This window comes from Myotis daubentonii, chromosome 18, assembly GCF_963259705.1.
Source record: "Myotis daubentonii chromosome 18, mMyoDau2.1, whole genome shotgun sequence".
NCBI classification, from domain to species: Eukaryota; Metazoa; Chordata; class Mammalia; order Chiroptera; family Vespertilionidae; genus Myotis; species Myotis daubentonii.
The window spans coordinates 37,683,162-37,703,816 of NC_081857.1; the positions used below are offsets into that span (position 1 = coordinate 37,683,162).

The 20,655-nt window shown below is 51.5% G+C and overlaps 2 protein-coding genes across 2 annotated transcripts; both read left to right on the top strand.

The window, feature by feature from the left end:
* The first annotated feature begins 25 nt into the window (after positions 1 to 25).
* Positions 26 to 6,224, top strand: WDR77 (WD repeat domain 77). The gene is made up of 10 exons (XM_059673756.1): positions 26 to 313; positions 560 to 745; positions 1,750 to 1,891; positions 2,074 to 2,123; positions 2,898 to 2,968; positions 3,106 to 3,160; positions 3,594 to 3,665; positions 4,025 to 4,133; positions 4,655 to 4,723; positions 5,254 to 6,224. Exons 1-10 carry the CDS (start codon positions 199 to 201, stop codon positions 5,411 to 5,413), a joined length of 1,029 nt encoding a protein of 342 aa, XP_059529739.1. The 5' UTR covers positions 26 to 198; the 3' UTR covers positions 5,414 to 6,224.
* Positions 6,225 to 9,592: 3,368 nt separating this feature from the next.
* On the top strand, positions 9,593 to 20,250 carry OVGP1 (oviductal glycoprotein 1). The gene is made up of 10 exons (XM_059675055.1): positions 9,593 to 9,623; positions 10,533 to 10,836; positions 11,651 to 11,707; positions 13,388 to 13,553; positions 14,033 to 14,157; positions 15,600 to 15,708; positions 15,798 to 15,983; positions 17,505 to 17,621; positions 18,046 to 18,181; positions 19,420 to 20,250. Exons 1-10 carry the CDS (start codon positions 9,593 to 9,595, stop codon positions 19,905 to 19,907), a joined length of 1,719 nt encoding a protein of 572 aa, XP_059531038.1. The 3' UTR covers positions 19,908 to 20,250.
* Positions 20,251 to 20,655: the final 405 nt, after the last annotated feature.

The window sequence follows — 20,655 nt, forward strand, 5'->3', positions numbered from 1 at the left end:
ACGCAGCGCGGAGAACCAGTCGCGGAGGGCGGCAGTCGGAAAGCGGAATGGAACCGTAGAAGCAATTCTCGCGAGATGTAGAGTGCCAGTCGCCTGTCCAGAGGGGCGGAGGCCCAGGGGGTACCACGTGGGGACTGTCGGAGCTGAGCCTCCCGCGGGCGTCCAGTTTGGGTCTAGGTTGGCATTGAAACCGTGGAGATGAGGAAGGAAACCCCGCCCCCCCTAGTGCCCCCGGAGGATCGCGAGTGGAACCTTCCCCCTAATGCACCCGCCTGTATGGAGCGGCAGTTGGAGGCTGCGCGGTACCGGTCCGGTGAGCCGAGATCCCGGGCCTGGGGCTCCCTCACCCCGCCTCGGGGCGACCCTTCCCGAGACTGTTCCTTCTGGCCCGCCCCTGCCCCTCCTGCCACCCTGATCCATCCCTAGCTGAACTCGGTCCCCAACCGTGCCCCGCGATCCGGAGCTCACATCCAGCCTCAGTCCGCGTGGTTTTCTGGGCTGTCGCCATGGAGACGAACCCTTACATTCCTCGCGCGCTGACAGCTTGTACCTCCCTTAGATGGGGCGCTCCTGCTCGGGGCTTCCAGCCTGAGTGGCCGCTGCTGGGCTGGCTCCCTCTGGCTTTTCAAGGACCCTTGTGCCGCCCCCAACGAAGGATTCTGCTCCGCTGGAGTCCAGACGGAGGCCGGAGTAGCCGACCTCACTTGGGTGGGGGACAGAGGTATCCTAGTGGCTTCCGATTCAGGTGAGTCACTGTCTCCTCAACCCCACGGGTGCAATGAAGGCCAAGGGGGGTACAGGTGGGGCTAGGTTCAGTCTTTCATGCCCCACACTCAGTGCGTGGGGTAGCTTGAGGGTGTTGGTCCCTCAGGAGAACTCCTGTGTAGGTGGGAATACCTTTTCCAAAATTCTGAATTGCCTGGTGGGAATTTCTAGCAAAACTCATAACAAAATTAAGAAATGGATTGGAACCATTTTTTCTTCCATGTAACCTGTCCCATAACCCCCCAATCCAGACCAAGGATAATCTTAATCTTAGAGATAGCCAGTCTCTGGTGCCTCTTTCCATATTTTCCCATTTTCTTCTGAAATGTCTCTATTCTGCTTTCTTTGTTTTGAATGTCAGACTCAGTAGTGGAGAGTTTGTTATTAAAAAAAAAAAAGATCAGAATTGGCATCTTGGCAGGCATTACATGACATTTAAAATTGAGCCTCTTGACAGTTGAGCTTGAACACTACATATATTCAAGACAACTTTTGGGGTGTTTTCAGTACTTAACCAGTCACCGTGCAAGCCACTGAGTTATTCAGCGTATATGTAAAGACTCTGCAAGACATTTATTGAAACTGTTCAACAAATATTTATTATAATTGGAAAGCTTTAACCACACTGGACTGTGTGTACATAGACCATTGTGGAGATGTCATCCCCCCACCACCACCACCCCAACGTATTTTCCAGTATTTTCTCACTGGAAGTGGGGTGATGGATTTTACCAGCTGGTTCATCTTTTCCTAGAAGCCTTCGCCACCTAACTGTTTGGACTGTTGTTAGGAAAAGAGTAATACCAGCTTAAAGGCAAATGGCTTGGAAGTTAGCTAAGCCCTCTAATAATATGGACTTTGCTTCTATAGAAATAACTTAATTTGTTAGCTCAGTGACAATGGACTACTTGAATCCTAGAAGTGGATTACTGTGTTGGTGTAATTCAAGCTTGTTCCCTTCACCCTCCATCCTGTCCCTGACAGGTGCTGTTGAATTGTGGGAGCTGGATGAGAACGAGACGCTCATTGTCAGCAAGTTCTGCAAGTATGAGCACGATGACATAGTGTGTACCGTCAGTGTCCTGCGCTCCGGCACACAAGCTGTCAGCGGTAGCAAAGACTTCTGGTGGGTCTGTTCTCGGCACCCCTGTCTCTAAGCCTCCTTTGGATGTCTTCACTGTTTGATTAGCCTTGTTATAGAACATTTTAGACTCATTCTAAGATCCCAGCGACTGATTACGGCATATCTCTAAGGTGTCTGTGGAGATTTTGCAACCCACTGAGTATCTGTTTCCTTTTTCTTCTTAGCATCAAGGTCTGGGACCTCACTCAGCAGATGGTACTAAATTCATACCGGGGTGAGTGCCCTCTCTTTTTCTCCAGTCCTGGCCTTAGCCATTTTTTTTATTTATTTATTTATTTATTTATTTATTTATTTATTTATATTTTTATTGACTTCAGAGAGGAACGGGGAGAGAGAGAAACATTCATGATGAGAGAGAATCATTGCTCGGCTGCCTCCTGCACGCTCCCTACTGGGGATGAACACGCAACCTGGGCATGTGCCCTCGACCAGAATGGAACCTAGGACCCTTCATCCCGCAGGCCGATGCTCCACCCACTGAGCCAAACCAGCTAGGGCAGCCGTTTTATTTTTATTTTATTTTTTGACTCTTTGTTTCAACTTTGCTTGGATGTTAGGGGCAGCAGGTCCTTGCTCTCCTGCCTGACTACTACAGGCAGCTACTCATTCAATTAGAGGAAAGAGAACATTCAGGAAATCTATTCCCTTAAAACTTAGTGTCCAGAATTCCCGTGAGGCATGTGTCCTGCAGTATGAAGATTACTCTTCTAGGATGTTAACTATGAAATCTTTCACTGTCCCTGCTCAGCCCTAATTTCTCTCTCATTGTCTTTGCTAATTAATTTTTCCCAAGCCCTTTTTAGGTTTTCTAACTCCATCAACATCTCCTCTTAGGTTTTGTTTCATTCAAAATCTCTCGTGAAATTTATTAAATTCCATCATGAGCCTAGGCCTCCTTCTCCCCCTCCCTCCTGCCCCTTGATAGGGTCTGGCTGCTGGCTAGTAGTGGCTTCAGCTTCTCTCACATTTCTCTCCCCTTCCTGTACAGCTCACTCCGGGCAGGTCACCTGTGTTGCTGCCTCTCCCCACCAGGATTCCGTGTTTCTTTCGTGCGGTGAGGTGAGACACAGCCTCTTCTTCCCTTCCCACTCCCAGCCACACGCCAACCCTCGAGGCCAAAGTCTAGTGTGGAGGCCTCCTGGCCCGTGGCTGCCTCTTTGGATTCTGAAGCCCTTTTTCTCTTCCTTGGCTTCTAGGACAGTAGAATTTTACTCTGGGATACCCGCTGTCCCAAGCCAGCGTCACAGATGGGTGAGTCGGAGAGCGCGGTGGGAGAGTCGGACTGGGACCCACCCAGGAGGGGCTTTCCTTGGCCAGAGTCGAAGGGAAAGTCATCAGATGCCAGTTGCTGTGACATAAGTTACGTAACCGCTCTCTTTCCCACTGAGGCTCTGCTGACCTCAGAGGAAGGGCTGGTTCCTGGATGGTGATTTACTTCCCACTTCCTGGATGGGTCAACAAGGGGGCCAGAGTTGAAATCTTCATGCTTAATGCTTGAAACTTGCCGGTGGCTTGTGTCCAGAAAGGGCAGGAGGCTGGTGGGTCAAGGATGAGGACCTGGCTGCCTTCGTGGGGTTTGAGAATCAGAATAAAGAGTTCCTGGGACTTAGACTGCATCACCTGCGAAGCATCTTCTCGGAGCTGGGCTCTGGGTCTCATGCGAACCCTCTTCTCTCCTTTGCAGGCTGCAGTGCCTCTGGCTACCTTCCTACCTCACTAGCTTGGCATCCACAGCAGAGCAAAGTCTTTGTCTTGGGTAAGGGAGCACCTCAAACTGCGTGTTGACGCTAGAAAGGGGGAGGATGTTGTTTCACTTAGAATTACAATCCATCGGTGATGTTACGTGAAGACTTACTATTTAGGGAATTTCTTTCTACTGTGCATAGTTGTGCTAGCATGGTGACAGGGTTTGCGGTTAAACTGATAACTACATCATCCATTAACTTAATTTTCACAACCACCCGATGGCTACTTATTCCTATTTAATGAAAGAGAAAACTGATCCTCAGAGTGGTTAACTTGTCCAGCCTCGTGGGACTAGCATTCAAGTCCAGGTCTGGCTGAATCCCAAGCCCGCACTCCTAACCACTGTGCTGCGCTCTCGCTTTTCTGCAGGTGATGAGAACGGCACTGTCTCCCTGGTGGACACCAAGAGCACAAGCTGTGTCCTCAGCTCAGCTGTGCACTCCCAGTGTGTCACTGGGCTGGCGTTCTCCCCACACAGGTACTGTTCTTTGTCACCAGGGCCTGCCGGGGACACCTGGGCATGGCGAGGGGACTTGCTTATGTCAGCCAGGCATTAGGAAGTTCCTTAAAGCAGACACGGCTCTGCAGAGGTTTCGGAATGTCAGTGGTCTCTTAAGACGGGTCCTTTTTTGGGTTGTGCGGTCCCTGTCTGCAAATGGCTAACATCCAGCTCAGCACCCAGCACAGTGAATAGTGCAGGCCTCTGGGACAGTGGTTGAGAAGCCCGTGTTTCTGGGTTATTGCTGCAGCTGCAGGGAGGGACCGGATGGGGTGGTTAGTTGCCAGGACGATTGTCCACCCTGGATTTTTTCCATTTCCCTCATCTTTCCTTGGAACTTACAATGTCGACTTGAACGGTAGCCAGACCTTAACCCAGCGTGGGGATCAGGCCCCCCTCTCCGGTCACTTCAGAGCGGGGGTTGGGAGCTGGCCCATCGGAGTTTGTCTTGGGTTTGTCTGTCCTGGGACCCATGGGCTTGCCTTCCCTCCCTCCTCTAGCGCTCCCCTGCTGGCGTCTGTCAGTGAAGACTGCTCCCTTGCTGTGCTGGACTCGGGCCTGTCCGCCGTGTGAGTGCCAGGGGAGCTCTGTGGGCGGGAAGCGGGGAGGGGAGCAGCGGGGCCAGGCCCTTTTCCTTTTCAGGAAAGTGCATTGTCTCTGTCAGGGGACCAGGTGGGGGACGCGGGCGGAGTGTTGACCCTCTCCCTCCTGGGGCTGCTTCACAGCCAGCTCTGCCCCTGGTAGAGGAATATGGTGGCGGGCGGCGTTTCAGAGACTGGCATGCCAGCCTCCCAGAGGGCAGCCTGCCCTCTTCCCATAACGAATCGCTTAGTGAATTGGAGCCTGTTGCCAGGTGAAGAACACCAGATAGAAGGTCTGTTTTGTCTTCCTTCTTGGCCATGACTTGCGGTCTGAGCTTGGCCCATGTCCCTGCTCTTGCTCTAGCCTGTTTCTTCGTCTATGAAAATAAGGTTCAGTGAGGTCCTCTGGGGGGTGATACCTGACGAAGTGTGTGTAATGCATCCCAACAGTGTGCCTGGATATGGTGGGTTCTTTCCTCCTGTCCCTGCCACGCTCAAACTTTCCTTTCCACTTGTAGGTTCAGAAGCCGAGCCCACAGAGACTTTGTGAGGGATGCTACATGGTCTCCGCTCAATCCCTCCCTCCTCACCACCGTGGGCTGGGACCACCAGGTCATCCACCACGTGCTGCCCACAGAACCTCTCCCAGCCCCTGGACCTAACAGTGTTGCCAAGTAGACTGGGTTTAAGGCAAAAGCAAATCCCCCAGGAGTAGCCTCGCCCTTTGCCCTCTCAGCCTGAGAGACCACACAGGAGCCTTTTCAAATCCAGGTCAGCTGATACCCCTGACCCGGGCAGTCACTAGGCATGTCTCTCAACCTGGGTGGCTGTTCTGGGATCCTGTAGTCATAGGGAAGAAAAACTATCTGGGAAATGGATAGATATGTATGTCTGAGTGTGTGTGTGTAGATTTTTGGTCGGGAGAGGGAAGCCCACCCTCTCCACCCCCTAAAAACGAGTTCATGAGGCTTTTATGCTTCCCATGTAGCTGTGCGCGTGGAGTCAGCTGTGTCTAGATGAGATGTGGGCATTCCTGGATTCGAGAAGCAGCTCATATACTACTCAGATGGAGCAGCTTAATTTTTTTTATAGAACTTAATCCACCTTTAACATGGGCAGTGCTTCCATTCACAGAAATCCAGGCCAGCTCAGCTGGAGGAAGAGCCGGGCCACTCACCACAGTTTTGCACAACTTGCCATTAAACTGACTTCGAAGTCCATTTTCTGGCCGAATAAAGTTTGGTGCCTGTCTAGTGCCTCCCCAACTCCCATAGAGTTGTGTATGTGAAAGATGAGGGTTTTTCTATCATAGAGGCCATAGATGGGGATGGTGGAGAGCTTAAGGGCATTTCAGTTAAAAACTGACATATAGACTTGCAGAGAAATGGCTGCCACCTTTCTTACCTGAAAATAGCCTGGGGCCTGACCTCTCCTGCCCCTGGGCCCTTTCTGTGGACACTGGCTGATGAAATAAAACGTTTAGGCTTTATGGGCCTGTCTTTTCCAACGCGTCTTATGTGCAGCTACACATATTTCACTTCTCGGGGTATCAGTCCTACAGCCCCCAGAGCAGCTGGTTGGAACTTAAGCTAAACATTTGGTTACTGGGGTTGGTGGACTGGCTGCTGCTGCCAGTTAGAAATCATGGCTCAGTTCCTGAGCGTATTGAAATGAAATATAATCCATCATGTGCTTTTGTACTTGCGAGTTCAGCTTAGCTAAAATCGCACGGAACTGGGCAGTTTGAAGGAACATGGACACATTTTTATAAGTAAAGATTCCGGTCAAGCATGTCCTTTGGGATAAGCATTAGAACTTTAGTTTCAAAGTGAACGTTCCCATTTCTGTAGAAAGAAACCTTTACCTGGGGTTTGGACATAGTACTGACCTCTACTACTTTATTAAAATAGTCTTTTTTTTAACTGCCTCAATTTTTAAGTAATATATAGGAAATGATGTTTCGGGGATAATATACATTTTCTAATACACATTAAAATAAACATATATTAAAATTTTTAAAACCTCATGTACAACCAAAATCATCTTTTACATTAAATGTTGGAAAATACTGCTCTAGTCCAGTTCATTCATTTAAAGGACGTGGTAGTGCTCTTTGATGTTACACTGGTCTGTAGCCAGCACTCTGAGTTATACTAGCCAACCAACTGATTCTGTTCAAGTCATACTTCTCCAAGTCTTTCGTGAGAACTCATGAAAGGTTTGGTCAAATGCTTTGTTAAAACCAAACCACTTCATGCCTGTGGTCTTGTCTTCATCTAGCAGAGTGTTATAGGGAAGGGGTTGCACTGGTGTAGGGATTTCTTCAGTCAGTCCCCTGCAAAAATTTGTAAATGTCTTCTCATTTCGTGAGAACAGGCGAAGCCCCAGCGAGGAATATTTTTAAGTATCTGGGTGGGTGTGTAAAGATGAAAACCAATCGTATTCTCTGACAAGAACTCGTGGAGAAAGATTGGAACAAATGGCAACATGCCCCACTGATTTTCAACATAACCCATTCAGCTTCTCACTATTCATCTGCTGTGCACCTAGAGGCGTAGTCGCCAACTCTTTGGCACGGTCACCCCTGAATGAAGCAGAGGTCATTTCTGCGCAGCCATTGTTGTATCTTGGCATTTTATTCAGCACAATCAGTCCCTTCTGGAGGTATGAAATGGTTAGGTCTGACTTCCAGTCTTGCCCACTGCAACAGAATAGGAGTCAGGACTGACCCTGGTGCAGGTGAATGAGGTTCAGATAGGCAAACGTGGCTCTGATGGATGCAGCATTAAGAGCCAGTGCCCCTGGCAGGAGTTTGGGTAGAAGGGCATAAACCGAGTGTGAAATCTCAGTGATGTGGACCTGGGGGGCGGGGAGGTGAGGGGAGGCTCGGAAGAAGAGGGGTAGGCATTCTACAGCAAGGAGGTCTTCAAAGGCAGTCAATAAGTCCCCAGAAGCCTGGCAAGACTGAGTCAGGACCCAGGTCCTAGGAAACAACTGAAGTGCCCACAGTATGTAGAACAGGAAGGGAAATCAAAGCAGAGACCTAGTAACAAGAATGAGGGCACAGGGGTTAGAAACAGCAACAACTCAGAGCAAGGTCACTGGAGTTAGAAGCCACACCAGGGGTCACCTAACCAACGGCGCATGTTGTCGCCAAGCCTGCTCCACTGGTGCCCTCGGGAGGCTTAATTATCTCCTGGTTTAGGTTAGTAAAGGCCTAAGGAGTGGAGGGTGGGCTGAGTGTGCAGCTGGGACTCCAGTGGCCCCGGTGATGGTGCAGAGCAGGAATTCATCTCAAGGCAACAAAACTCATGTTGTCCCCATTGCACCCATCCAAGAAAGGAGAGAGACACATACACACTTCTGCAAGAGAGATCACACACACACACACACACACACACACGCCCACCTCAGAGAGAGAGAGAGAGAGAGAGAGAGAGAGAGAGAGAGAGAGAGAGAGAGAGAGAGAGAGAGAGAGACACTAGTTCTTGGGATGTTCACTAGACTAGAAGCCCTTTAAGAGCAGAAACCGTTGTATTAGATCACTTGTATTAGATGCTCTTGGAGTGCCTAGCAGGGCCTGGCACATGCTCAAGGAATATTTGTTGAACAAAGAGAGACAGACTGTATTAGATGGGCATCCCATGAGGCTCTCCCAGAGTTTCAGTGAGACGTCCTCGCCCTAAACATTCTATGCCCTTCATTGTTTTTATTCTGTGATATCCAAGCAAACTGCTGATAGCAAAGTTGATCCTCCTGGTTTCTTCATACTGGAAGTGAAGCAGATCTAATTGTTAGTCATCGTCACTTTTCTGTGGCATTTACTGTGTTGACATCTGGTTAGTACCTTGGTGACATGTGGATTAGTGGAGAGTGACGGTCTCTGAGCATGGACACCACATCTCCCCATTGGCTCACCTACTGGCTCAAACACTGTGGATACAGACAATCAGGTTTTGTCTTGAGAAATCGAAGCATCTCCCAACATTGGGTCTACTTCACTGCGTGGCTGCCACCAGTGGCTACCGAGTGATGTCCCTGTTCATACCAATCTGCCCTCTCCTGACCAAGATGCTTCATGTCAGCTGATGTGTATCATCAGGTGTGAACTGTTATTCTTCCAACAAAGTGCAGAGTGAGCTACTGTATCGTGTGCCCTGCAACCATGTATATCACCTGCCTGATGAGTGGCAGCAGTTGAGTGTGAGAACCTTGCTCCACTGGGTAGCTCATCTGGCCTCCCCAACAGCAGCCACCATTCCCTGAGCCCTTATCTACCCAGTACTGACCTAACGCTTTCCAGACATGACCTCTTTCATGCCTCTAAAATCCTATGGAGTAAGTATGAGCTATCATGTCCATTTTATGAGTGTGGAAGCTGAAGTTCAAAGAGCTAAGTTACTTGCCCAAGATTATAAAACTCCTAATTGGTGACACTGAGGTTCAAACTTTGGTCCGCCAGAGTCCAGAGCTGGGACCTTAAAACTGCACATGCACTGCCTCCTAACAGTAATCTTACAACAATGGAATTACTGCTCCCAGGCAGTTCTTCTCCCTCACACTCAGTCCCTGGGGCTGACTACCAGGAAGAGGGGCTGACCAGCCCTGCCCTCCCCCTGGCCCATGGTGCCAACCCACTCCTTGTCCCTGTCTGATGGAGCTTTGCTTTGTTGGCTCTGAGAGCTGGAGAGGGAGGACAGGCGTGCTGGGGTCACTGCGACTCTGGGCAGCAGCCCGTTCATTCATCACTGTCCCTGTTTTGCGTGTGAGCAGCTGGGCCGCCCAGTGCTATCCCACGGTTGTCCCTGGGAAGCTCCTATAAAGGGGCCTGAGCTCTAGCCTCGCAGCTCCCAGACCATGGACCTGGGGAGACTGCTGCTGTGGGTCGGTGAGTGTATCACTCATCCAGGAGGTGCCAGGCTTCCTCAGTCTGTCAGCCCTCTAGTGCCAGGAGGTAGCCTGGGCCTCCGGTGGCCTGGATTAGAGAGAGGTGGATGGGACACAGCGAGAGGCCAGAGGGGCCCAGGGAGGAGTGATGAGGGAGTGGTTGTCAAACCTGGCTGCACATTAGAGACTTTTATGTCTGGTTTCCACCTCGGACGAGTGAAATCAGAATCTTGGTGGGGCAGAGCCGGGATGCCACTGCTTTTCCATCGGCAGCAGGGCTGAGCAGCACTGGCTGGAGCTTTGGCCAGGACTTCTGAAAGTCCTGGTTGTCCCCGTGCACAGCGTGTGTGTAGCTACGTGGTGTTCACCAGAGTGAGAAGGAGTTAGGTAGGTCTGGCCCCACTGACTCAGCGTAGAGACAAGAAAGAAGTAAATGAACAGCTATGGTGCTGGGCCGGTGGCTGCTCTCGAGGGCTGGAGGGCGTGCTGGGGTGTGTCACTCACTCTGGGCTTTGAGCTCTGGGGGGGCACTGACTCTGTGTGCGATCCCTTCCTTTGTTTGCTGCAGGGCTGGCTCTTGCGCTGAGACCCCGGGATGGTAAGGAGACTGAGCCCCCCTCTCCGGAGGCAGGTCGATTCTCTGGCTGAGTCGTGCTCTGCGTTGAGTGTCCCCCGCGTCCTGACCCTGCCCTGGTCCTGTGTCAGGGTCACTGACCCAATCCAGTTCAGCAGAGGATTCTGTCACCTGCTGTGGTGTCACCGTCTTTGTCTGGGATCCAGGCCCGGAAATCTGCTCTGACCAGGATTTCCCAGGCCATTCTTTTCCTTCTGGGACCTCAGCAGTGGGGGGTGTCCATGTAGCTTTGGGGTGTATGTCTGTGTGTGTGTAGGGGGGTGAGGGGTGTTGCAGTGGCCTGGCCTCTCAGGCTGTGTCCACGCTGCTCTGTGGAAGCTGAGCCCCCTCCTCTCCCTCGGTCTCTGTCGACTAATGTATGCTCTCCCCTGCCAGGCGCTGCCCACAGACTGGTGTGTTATTTCACCAACTGGGCACACAGTCGACCCGGCCCTGCCTCGGTCTTGCCCAGTGACCTGGACCCCTTTCTCTGCACCCACCTGGTATTTGCCTTCGCCTCAATGAATGACAACCAGATGGTGGCTAAGGACCTCCAGGATGAGGACAGCCTCTACCCGGAGTTCAGCAAGCTCAAGGAGAGGTGCGTTCACAATGGATGTGGCGGTCGTACTTTCAGATTTTACAGACGGAAGAGAATTAAGACACCCCCCCCCCTTTTTTTCCAGTTAATCCTCACCCAAGGATATTTTTCCATTGAATTTTTTTGAGAGAGTGGAATGGAGTGAGGGAGGGCGAGGGAGGGAGAGAGAGAGAGAGAAACATCGAAGTGAGAGAGACACATTGATTAGTTGCCTCCCGCATGGGCCCCAACCGGGGCTAGGGATCGAACCTGTAAACCAGGACTCTTCAGTGTATGGGCTGATGCTCTAACCACTGAGCAAGGTGAGAATGAAGCCTTTTGTTATTTGTCAACGTTCCTCCATTCTTCTGGTCTGAGCCTCCCTCAAGCAGGACTCCAGAATGTCCCTGAGTTGGGACTCCTTGCTGATAAACACCCTGAACTTCTTCTAGCCCCCCACCCCGCCTCTGCCATGGCTGTTGCCTCTGCCTGGAATGTCCTTCTTGCCCTTCTGGGCATGGCTACCGCCAACTCTCCCTTTAAGGCCAGTGGGGAGGATTCCAGGCCTTTATCCTGTTAAAGTGCTTCATCCCAAATGCTTCACAAACACCTGCATCTTAATTGCCTGCAACCCCCAAGTTGTGAACCCCTAAGGGGCTCCCTGGGGGGGATGCCTGTGGGTGGATTATGCCCCGCTCTTCTACCTTGTTCCCCTTTCCTGGGCTCTGCTCTGCTCCTTCCCTCCTCCTGCCCTTTCATTTTCCCTCCCTCCCACCCCTACTTCCCATTGTTCCGCCAATGAATGCAGCTGCCCACTGACCTCCCCGCATCATAGGAACCCGGAGCTGAAAACCCTACTGTCCATCGGCGGCTGGAACTTTGGCACATCCAGGTGAAACTTTGCCGTCCCCATCTTCTCTCTGGGCGGGGCGATGGCAGGTGGGAGGGTGGAGCAGGCCGGTAGGAGCGAGGGCAGGTGGGGAAGCCAGAGGAGCTAATGCAGACGCTTGCCCCAGGTCCTGATCTGGCCCTGGAATCAAGGGCCCCCTGACCTCTCCAGGTGAGTGAGAGACTCAGGGAAGTTCTCGCAGGTGATGGGAAAGGGGGTGGGCGAAACAAAGGGACAAAATGGGGCCTTCACAATTGTCCCCCCAACCCTTCATAAGAGGCAGGGGTTTGCCTTAGACAGGGGGGGGAGTCTTGTTTAGGGCAAGAGGAAGAAACCCCAACCCTCATAGGGCCTGAGCTTCCTCACTTAATAAATGGATATTTACAAATACCCACCTCAAAGGGTTGGTCGGGGTGTGGGGTGTGGGAAGGAAGTAGCGTAAATGAAAGCCACACGGGGGCCTTGGCACGTGGTGGCAGCTCTGCGAGCCCCTCACCCTCCACGAGGCAGCGTGCAGAGGAAAAACTGCCTTCGTGTTCCCTGAAGGAGCATTTCCCCAATGTCATGGCTGAGGCCAGGGGTAGAGGCCACCCTGCCTCCTCACCCGGGAGGAAGGGACCACAGGAGAGGCGACCTGGCCGCCTGGGAGTGCGAGGATGCACCTGTGGGACAGTGGAGGGAGGACTGGGGATGTTGGGTGAGAACTGGCTCCGCCCACCCAGGCCTCACATCTCCCTCAGTGGCCACGCCTGTCCCAGTGGCCACGCCTCTCCCTCAGCGGCCACGCCCCTCCCTCAGTGGCCACGCCTCTCCCTCAGTGGACACGCCTCTCCCTCAGTGGACACGCCCATCCCGCAGTGGCCACGCCTCTCCCTCTGTGGCCAGGTTCTGAGCATTGGCCATTATAGACGCTGGATCAGGAGCGTACACACAAGAGGCCACAGAGTGGTTGTTTGCATTCCACATTTGCAGAAAAGAGAGCAGCAGTGGGAGGTAAAAGGAACCGGCCCTATTTCATGCAGGTGTCCCTCAGTGATCAGCCGCTAGGAGGTGGCCTGCCTCACCCTGAATCTGGCTGTGTCAATCCATGCCCACAGAACTAGCCCAGAATTGCTTAAAGTTCAACTCCCATAAATTGGAAGTTTTCCAACAACGGAGAAAAAACATAGAAAATCATCAAACAGCCAATGAACAAAAGAGCCAAGAGGCCAGAACCCCTATCAGAGCCTGGGCCTCTGGCACCACGTTTTGCAGCCAGGCCCCAGTCAGCTCCGAGGCCTCTGTGGAAATGCTGGCCCTTGGCTGGGCCCCTCCCTTACTCAGGTCAGGGAGAGGATGTCCGCGCTAGGACAGGTGGCGGGGATTGTAGTTCCCCAGGAGGGCACGCAGGGCCAGAGTGCCTGGCCTGTGGGCACCGTGTTTTCTGCAGCCATTGATACTGAGCCTGCTTTCCACCCCAGGCCGGCGCCGGTTCTGTGTCTGCCTGAACCCCTATTCCTGGGTACTCAGCCCTGGTGCTGGGAAGGAATTTGAAGACGGTTTGAGATTTTCAAAGACCTGCCTTCCTCTCCTCCAGCCACATCCCTGTGCCCTTCATGGGGACAGGGACCAAGGGACCTTACAGGAGGTCATGGTTCTACAGAGAGAGCTCCTTGCCACCCGCCCCTCCCCATCTCCCCGCAGGTTCACCACTATGCTGTCCAGACCCACCACCCGGGAAAAGTTCATCAGTTCGGCCATCTCCCTCCTGAGGACGCACAACTTCGATGGTCTGGACCTCTGCTTCTTGTACCCTGGGCTGAGAGGCAGCCCCATGTATGACCGGTGGAATTTCCTCTTCCTAATTCAAGTAAGGCCAGGCCGGCAGCTCCGGAATCTGGAAACGATTCTACTTTGATCATAGGTGGGCTTGTGGCAAAGTAGGAGCAGGAGGCCAAGGGCAAGGGCAGGAGAGCTGTCAGGGAATGTTCCTTTCCTGCCACCACCCGAGAGGTGTGGGACCAAAGAGCTGCGGGGCAGGTGTGGTACCCTGTCGTATCCAGCGCTTGCCCCAGGCTTGCCCCAGGCTTCCCGCCCAGGTGATGCCTTCTCCGGGCAGCTTCCTGGACTCCTGCAGGCAGGCAGTCCGACCCCTTGCTCCCGAGCCTGCCTGCCACCCTCTATGCAATCACTTACCTCTAAAGGGCCTGTGGACAGGGCCTGCGGCCGACTCACCTTTATGCTTCCAGAGCCTGGTCAAGGCTCCGTCTATAAAGGCTTCCTGGGTGGTGTCCTCTCCCCCTGACTGTTTTTGCCTGGTTCTCTGCATCTCCCTCTCTCACGTCCCAGGAGCTGCTGCTCGCCTTCCAGCAGGAGGCCCAGCGCACCATGTGTCCAAGGCTGCTGCTCTCGGCTGCCGTCTCTGGGGACCCGCAAATCATCCAAACGGCTTACAATGTGCCCCAGCTAGGAAGGCGAGTGGGGGCTGCCTCGGGGGGAGGACATTGAAGGGCAGGAGGCATCTCGCGCTCACACCCCCAGGCCCAGGTTGGGGCAAGGATCGGCTCCATTTGCCCTGGCTTTCTCTAGGCGTCAGAGCGAGGTGATGTGGTACCAGCCCCCCACATCGTCGTGGGGAGCGTCTCTGTGTAGCCATTACTAGGTCTCACGGGAGAGAGTCCCATGAGCCCGGCCTCTGCTGCCCCGGAGGACAGCTGTGGACACTGGCCGTTTGGCAGAGGGCTGGCATTGAGAGGCAGCTGAGGACCAACCACTGACACAGAACCAAGACTGGGCAGGCCCCGTTGGGCCCAGTTTGCAGAGCAGGTTGCACAGCCAGACAAAGAATAGCTCATAACTCCTTCTGAACGGGCCAGCTCTGGACTAATTCGCTCAGATTTCAAGAATCGAGCAGTTACAGAAGGGAAACGGAGGCAGATGCAGAACAAAGAGAGGCTGGGGTGCTTCTGTGAGTGGTTACACCAGGGAGTGTGGTTTCGGTGTGAGCAGAAGGGTGGGAGACCCAGGGGGCACGGAGTTTGTTAGTTTTACAGCCAGGCAGGGCTGAGGGGGTCCTGCCTTCACCAGCTGGGTGACCTTAGGCCAGCGGTTCTCAACCTGTGGGTCTCGACCCCTTTGGGGGTCAAATGGCCCTTTCACAGGGTTCGCCTAACTCCATCGGAAAACACATATATAATTACATATTGTTTTTGTGATTAATCACTATGCTTTAATTATGTTCAATTTGTAACAATGAAATTGGGGGTCACCACAACATGAGGAACTGTACTAAAGGGTCGCGGCATTAGGAAGGCTGAGAACCACTGCCTTAGGCGAACTGGTTAGCCCACCCAGTTTCAGTTTCTCTAGCTTACAGTCGGGACAGTCACGGTCCTGGGAGTATTGGCTGGATTGAAATGAAATGAGATAAGCCATGTAAACCCTTACACCAGCGACCTGGTAAGGGCTCAATTACACTTGGCCACTAGGACAGCTTTCCGGATGCGGTGGGTTTCAATGCCCCTTGAATTGCAGACGGGAAGAAGCGCTCTCACTCTGTGGGACAGCACTGCTTTACTCACGTCGGTTTCTGCAGACCTGTTAGCACGTGTCAGGCCCGACTGCCTTTGTGTTCTTGTCTGAGTCCTGCCTGTTTCCATGGATACGCTCAGGACGGCATAGGTCCCCAGGCACAGTGGTCCCTACCTAGTAGTTTGTTCTAGTGGCAGTATCTTAAGTGGATGGCCCAGTATGGGCAGGCCCATCAGGCAGAAATACTAGTAGCAGGGAAACTTGGGTGGCCAATGCACAGCTAGTTAGCTAGTTAGTTAGTTAGCTAGTTAGCACAGTGATGATTTGACTTAAACATCTAACTAGCCCAAACCTTATACACATTTCCTTCTGCTGCCCTGTACAGGCTCCTGGATTTCATCAACGTCTTGACTTTCGACGTACATGGGAGCTGGGAAGAGTTCACAGGGCACAACAGCCCCCTGTTCTCTCAGCAAGGAGACCCCAGATCTGTGGTAAGAGAAGGGAAGGTCTCAGAGGCAGCCGGACCCCTGCCCCGGAGCCCAGGCCATAATAACAGGAGGGTTTGTGATTTCCTATGAAGGCCTATGCCATGGATTACTGGCGGAAGCTGGGGGCCCCCTCCGAGAAGCTCCTCGTGGGGTTCCCCACCTATGGGCGGACGTTTCACCTCCTCAAGGACTCTGAGCATTGGTTGCAGGCAGAAGCTGTGGGACCTGCATCTCCAGGGAAGTACACCAGGCAGCCTGGCTTCTTGGCTTACTATGAGGTGACAGGATAGGGACCTCTGTCTATTCGTTAAGGCTCCCCCACCTGCAGTGTGGGCAAGAGTAAGGTCAAGGGGCAAAGGAAGGGTGAGGGCCACAGACAGGATGGAGAGGTAGTTTACTGGGGCAAGGGAAAGCCTCTCTCTGGGATCGTTTCTTTTTCTTCAGGGAAGTTATTTGAGTCCTTTGTAAGGGATGAGGGGTTAGTTGGAATCTAAATAAAGGGGAACAGATATTTTACTCTTAAAAAGAATCTTAAATGTCATACACACCAATCCTGACTTACTATACGGCCTAAATATAATTAATATTTGCTGTATGTGTAAAATTTCAAACATTTGCAAAGTAAAAGAATAGTGTGACCTCCTCTCCCCGCCGCCACTACCACATACCCCTCCCCTCCTGTCTCATTGATTAACCTCTCCTGGCTAATCTTACTTCATCTCTGCTCCCGGACTCCCTCCCCACTACGAGATTATTTTGAAACAATTCCAAAAATATCCTCTACTACAGATTCTTCCTTCTCTACCCCAGTTCCACTTCTTTAATCCCAGTCTCAGCAAAACTTGCTTTTTGTGGAGGAAAGACACCAAGACCCAAGGGATTGTAAAACACAAGAGAAGACGAGAGGCACAGAGTGTGTGGCTGTAGGATCAGGAAGGGTCTTATGGAGCAGGTAGAGCCCTGATGGGCAGGAATGACAGCGTGGGAAGGACCTCCCAGGCAGAAGACAGGACAGCAGGTACAAGGGTGCCAGAAGGAGACGTACAGCTTTGCCTTAAGTAGGAGTGGCGGGGCCAGTGTCTCTCCAATCTTTGCTCTGTGCTGACCTGCTGGAATGTTTTCCTGCGAATCCAATGAAACCGAGTGGTGAATGGTAGCACAGTGAAATAATGTTCTTGAAGGGCATTATGGGTCAAAGAACTCTTGATAGAACTTTTAAAGAACAACAACAACAAAAAAGACTTAGACATTAGCTTCTGCAGCCCAGCTTGAACACTTCTGCTTGCTGGAAACCCAGCTGACACGCAGATGCTGGATTGATTGCAACAACCGACTTCTCTTTGCCTTTGAGAACTTTTAAACTCATCCGAGGTTCAAGGGCTAGTTTGATAACTATCTAGTTGGGGTACTTTATGCCCATTTCTAATGAACAGGGGAGAGACTTGTTCATGAAAACTCTTTAGAAACATACAAGTTTGGTCAAGGGTCAGGTGCTACTGTTGGTACGTTGGTGTTGACATTACTCACCAAACCCAGGTCGGGTTTCTTAAGGAAGTCATCCACCTTGGTTCTCTTTCTATCGTTCCCATCTTGGACACTAGAGGAAGGCATGTGTAATAGCAGGAACTTACTCAGAATAGATGGGAGGTCTTTTGTGAATGGCTTCCCCACACCCTCTTGGGTCTACCTTCTTCTCACCCCCTGGTGAGGAATTCTTTATTCCTGGGCAAGGAACAGTGTGTCTGCTGGTGCTTCTCTCCATGGCCCTTCACAGAACTAACCTGCGACACCCCTGGCAGATTTGCTCCTTTCTCCAGGGAGCGAAGAAGTGCTGGATTGAACATCAGCGTGTCCCTTATGCCTACAAGGGGGAGGAGTGGGTCGGCTATGATGACGCCATCAGCTTCAGACACAAGGTGAGGCCTTGGTTCTTTCTTGATCCAGCATATAGTTTCCCTCTGGTGGTCACGAGGCCCTTGTCTGTGCTGTGTGTGTGTGTGTGTGTGGGTGTGTGTGTGTGTGTGTGTGTGCACACGCGCGTGCGCGCACTGGGTGGAGGATGAAAATGTGAGGGTAACGATGTTGGGTGAGTTTTAGACATATCTGATCTAAATGGGGTTTCCAAATTCCATCTAACCCAACCCTCTTATTTTGAAGAGAAGAAATCTCAGTTTTTCACGATCCCATAGCTAATAAGTGGTAGAGGCTACGTTCAAATACAGGTTATCCTCTTACCCATCCTGCTGTATTGCCTCCTGGGAGTCCATCTTCTGTTTTTTGCCATTGTGCTCAATCTGGAGGGCGGCCAGGATAGCAGGTTGACTGACTACTCCTTTGCAGGCATCGTTCATAAAGAAAGAGCACTATGGGGGGGCCATGGTATGGACGTTGGACCTGGACGATGTCAGGGGCGCTTTCTGTGGCACTGGCCCTTTCCCCCTTGTCTCTGTGTTAAAGAACCTCCTGTTGCAGGCTGGTAAGTAGCTATGACCTGGAAGCTGGGGCCAGAGGTTGTATAAACAGGCACTGGGTGGGTCCCTTCTGTTAGATCTAAAGGCTTTGGTGAGGCAGCAGGACATTGAGAAAAGAGCATGAGCTTTGATTATTCTCGGGCCAATCTGTTTTCTAGTCTTGGTTTGGATGTGTGCTCCCCTTGAACGCTCTGAGCTTGGTTTCTGTATCTGTAAGATAGAAATCATCCTCCTGACATTATTATAAGAACCGGATGAGATATGGAATGAAATCCGTGCTGGCTCATAGTTAGCACTTAGTATATGTTAGTTTATTTCTCTATTTGTTTTTTATCTCCTGCTTTCATGGCCAAAGGCCAAAAAGGAAATTAGATTTCTTTGGCTGCCTCTTTGATTGTAGAGCCTTCCCTGTCAGTTAGGAGATGGCCTCACATGCTAGAGCTGATGGTTGATAGTCCTCATTTTATGGATAAGGAGCTTAGGGCTCAAAAAGGTACCACAGCTATTCAGGGGTGCAGGTGGGACTCCAACCTGATTCTTTATGATATACTGTCCAAAGCAACTTTCTTTCTTTCTTTTTTTTAAAATAGTTTTTTTATTGATTTTTTAGAGAAAGAGGAAGGGATAGGGATAGAGAAATGGAAACATTGATGAGAGAGAAACATCATCCATCGGCTGCCTCCCGCACACCCCCTACTGGGGATCGAGCCCACAACCTGGGCATGTGCCCTGACCAGGAATCGAACCAGTGACCTCTTGGTTCATGGGTCAATATGCAACCACTGAGCAACACCAGCCAGGCTAGAGCAGCTTTCTTGACCTCAACGCTGCTCCTGGTGCTGCCTACATTGGGGGACACAGAAGATTTATCCTTGAGAACTCAACAAGTAAAGAACTAGGCCGTGGGGGCAAGGTCTTGCTGAAGGTGCCGCTAGAGAGGTCAGAGTGAGGGCTCAAGGATAGAGAACTGGCAGGCTCCTTCTTGGGGTCATTCACCAGGAACCTAACAATCCCCTGAGTGCCCATGGGCATCTGGGATCCTGTTAACATGATGGGGTGGGGGAGCAGGGCTTCCATGTGGTGGGATTTTATCTGTGTCCTCAAGTGCATGCATGGTGGGATCCTCCAATTTTGGATTTGGGGAGCAGGTACTTCCACCCTGGAGTGGTGCTAGTCCTGCTAGTAGTTATGGGATGGGAAGGAAGGGGTAGGACTCTCATCTTTTTCTGATGATTTTCTATAGAGTCCAGTTCAACTCTTTCACCAAAATTTTGGTCCTCCTCTGCTATGAATTCTTCAAGCACTGGCCCTGGAGGGCTGACTGTGACCAAGGCACTGCCCACTGTTTCGGGGATTTTGCTCTCAGGAGGAGAGGGTGTGGCCACTGAGACCCAGAGAAAGACTGAAAATATGACCACAATCCCCAGAGGTGGGATTGTGACCCCTACAAGGGGAGCTGCATCCTTTGGAAAGCACACTGTAGTTCTACAAGGGAAGACTGAGACTCCTGGGGAAAAGGCCATGACCCCTGTGACCCCTGAACAGATGACTATGACCTCTGGGCACCTTGAGACTGAAACCTCTGGAGTGAAGAACATGGTCCGTAGAAGGAAGACTGTAGCACCTGCAAAGATGATTATCCCTTCGGGAAAGATGACAGTCACCCCCGATGGGAAGACTAAGACTCTAAGAGGAGAGCCTTTGACATCGGAGGTGGACACAGACCCCTGATAGGTTACTTTGCTCTTAGATGGAAGCTGCCCTCTGACCTGTCATCCAGCTCCCAGGACACTCCTTTGGCCTTGGCGACCCCTTTGTTCCCATTGATGGAAACCATTCTGTCAACCGATGACCCTTTCAACCAGTCCTCTCTGTCTAAAGATAGGAAACTGCTGTGGATCAAGGAGCGTCCCTTCTGTTGGTGGCAGACGCTGGGGAAAGCCCTTCTTTTCTTCCAGATCGCCTGGCAGAAGCCTCCTGTGCCTCACCCTTCATAACCATTCATGGGGCAAAGCAGGTCCTAAAGCCACAGTGAGCCAATCTCTTCTCTGTTGAATAAACTGGAAGCAAAGAATCCATCCGAGTTCTTTCACGTAATTTCTTTCTCCCTTCCTTCCTTCCTTCCTTCCTTCCTTCCTTCCTTCCTTCCTTCCTTCCTTCCTTCCTTCCTTCCTTCCTTCCTTCCTTCCTTCCTTCCTTCCTTCTTTCTTTCTTTCTTTCTTTCTTTCTTTCTTTCTTTCTTTCTTTCTTTCTTTCTTTCTTTCTTTCTTTCTTTCTTTCTTTCTTTCTTTCTTTCTTTCTTTCTTTCTTTGCCATTTCTTTTGAAAGTGTAATCTCCAAGTCTTAAAATGAGTCTCAAATTAGAATTCCAGTAGCGACTTACCGAACAGGCTAGAGAGGGAAAGGCTAGAATGACCCCCGTGGTGTTGGAATCAAAGGTATCAATATGAAGTCATGATTCTAAAAGTGTATACAGATA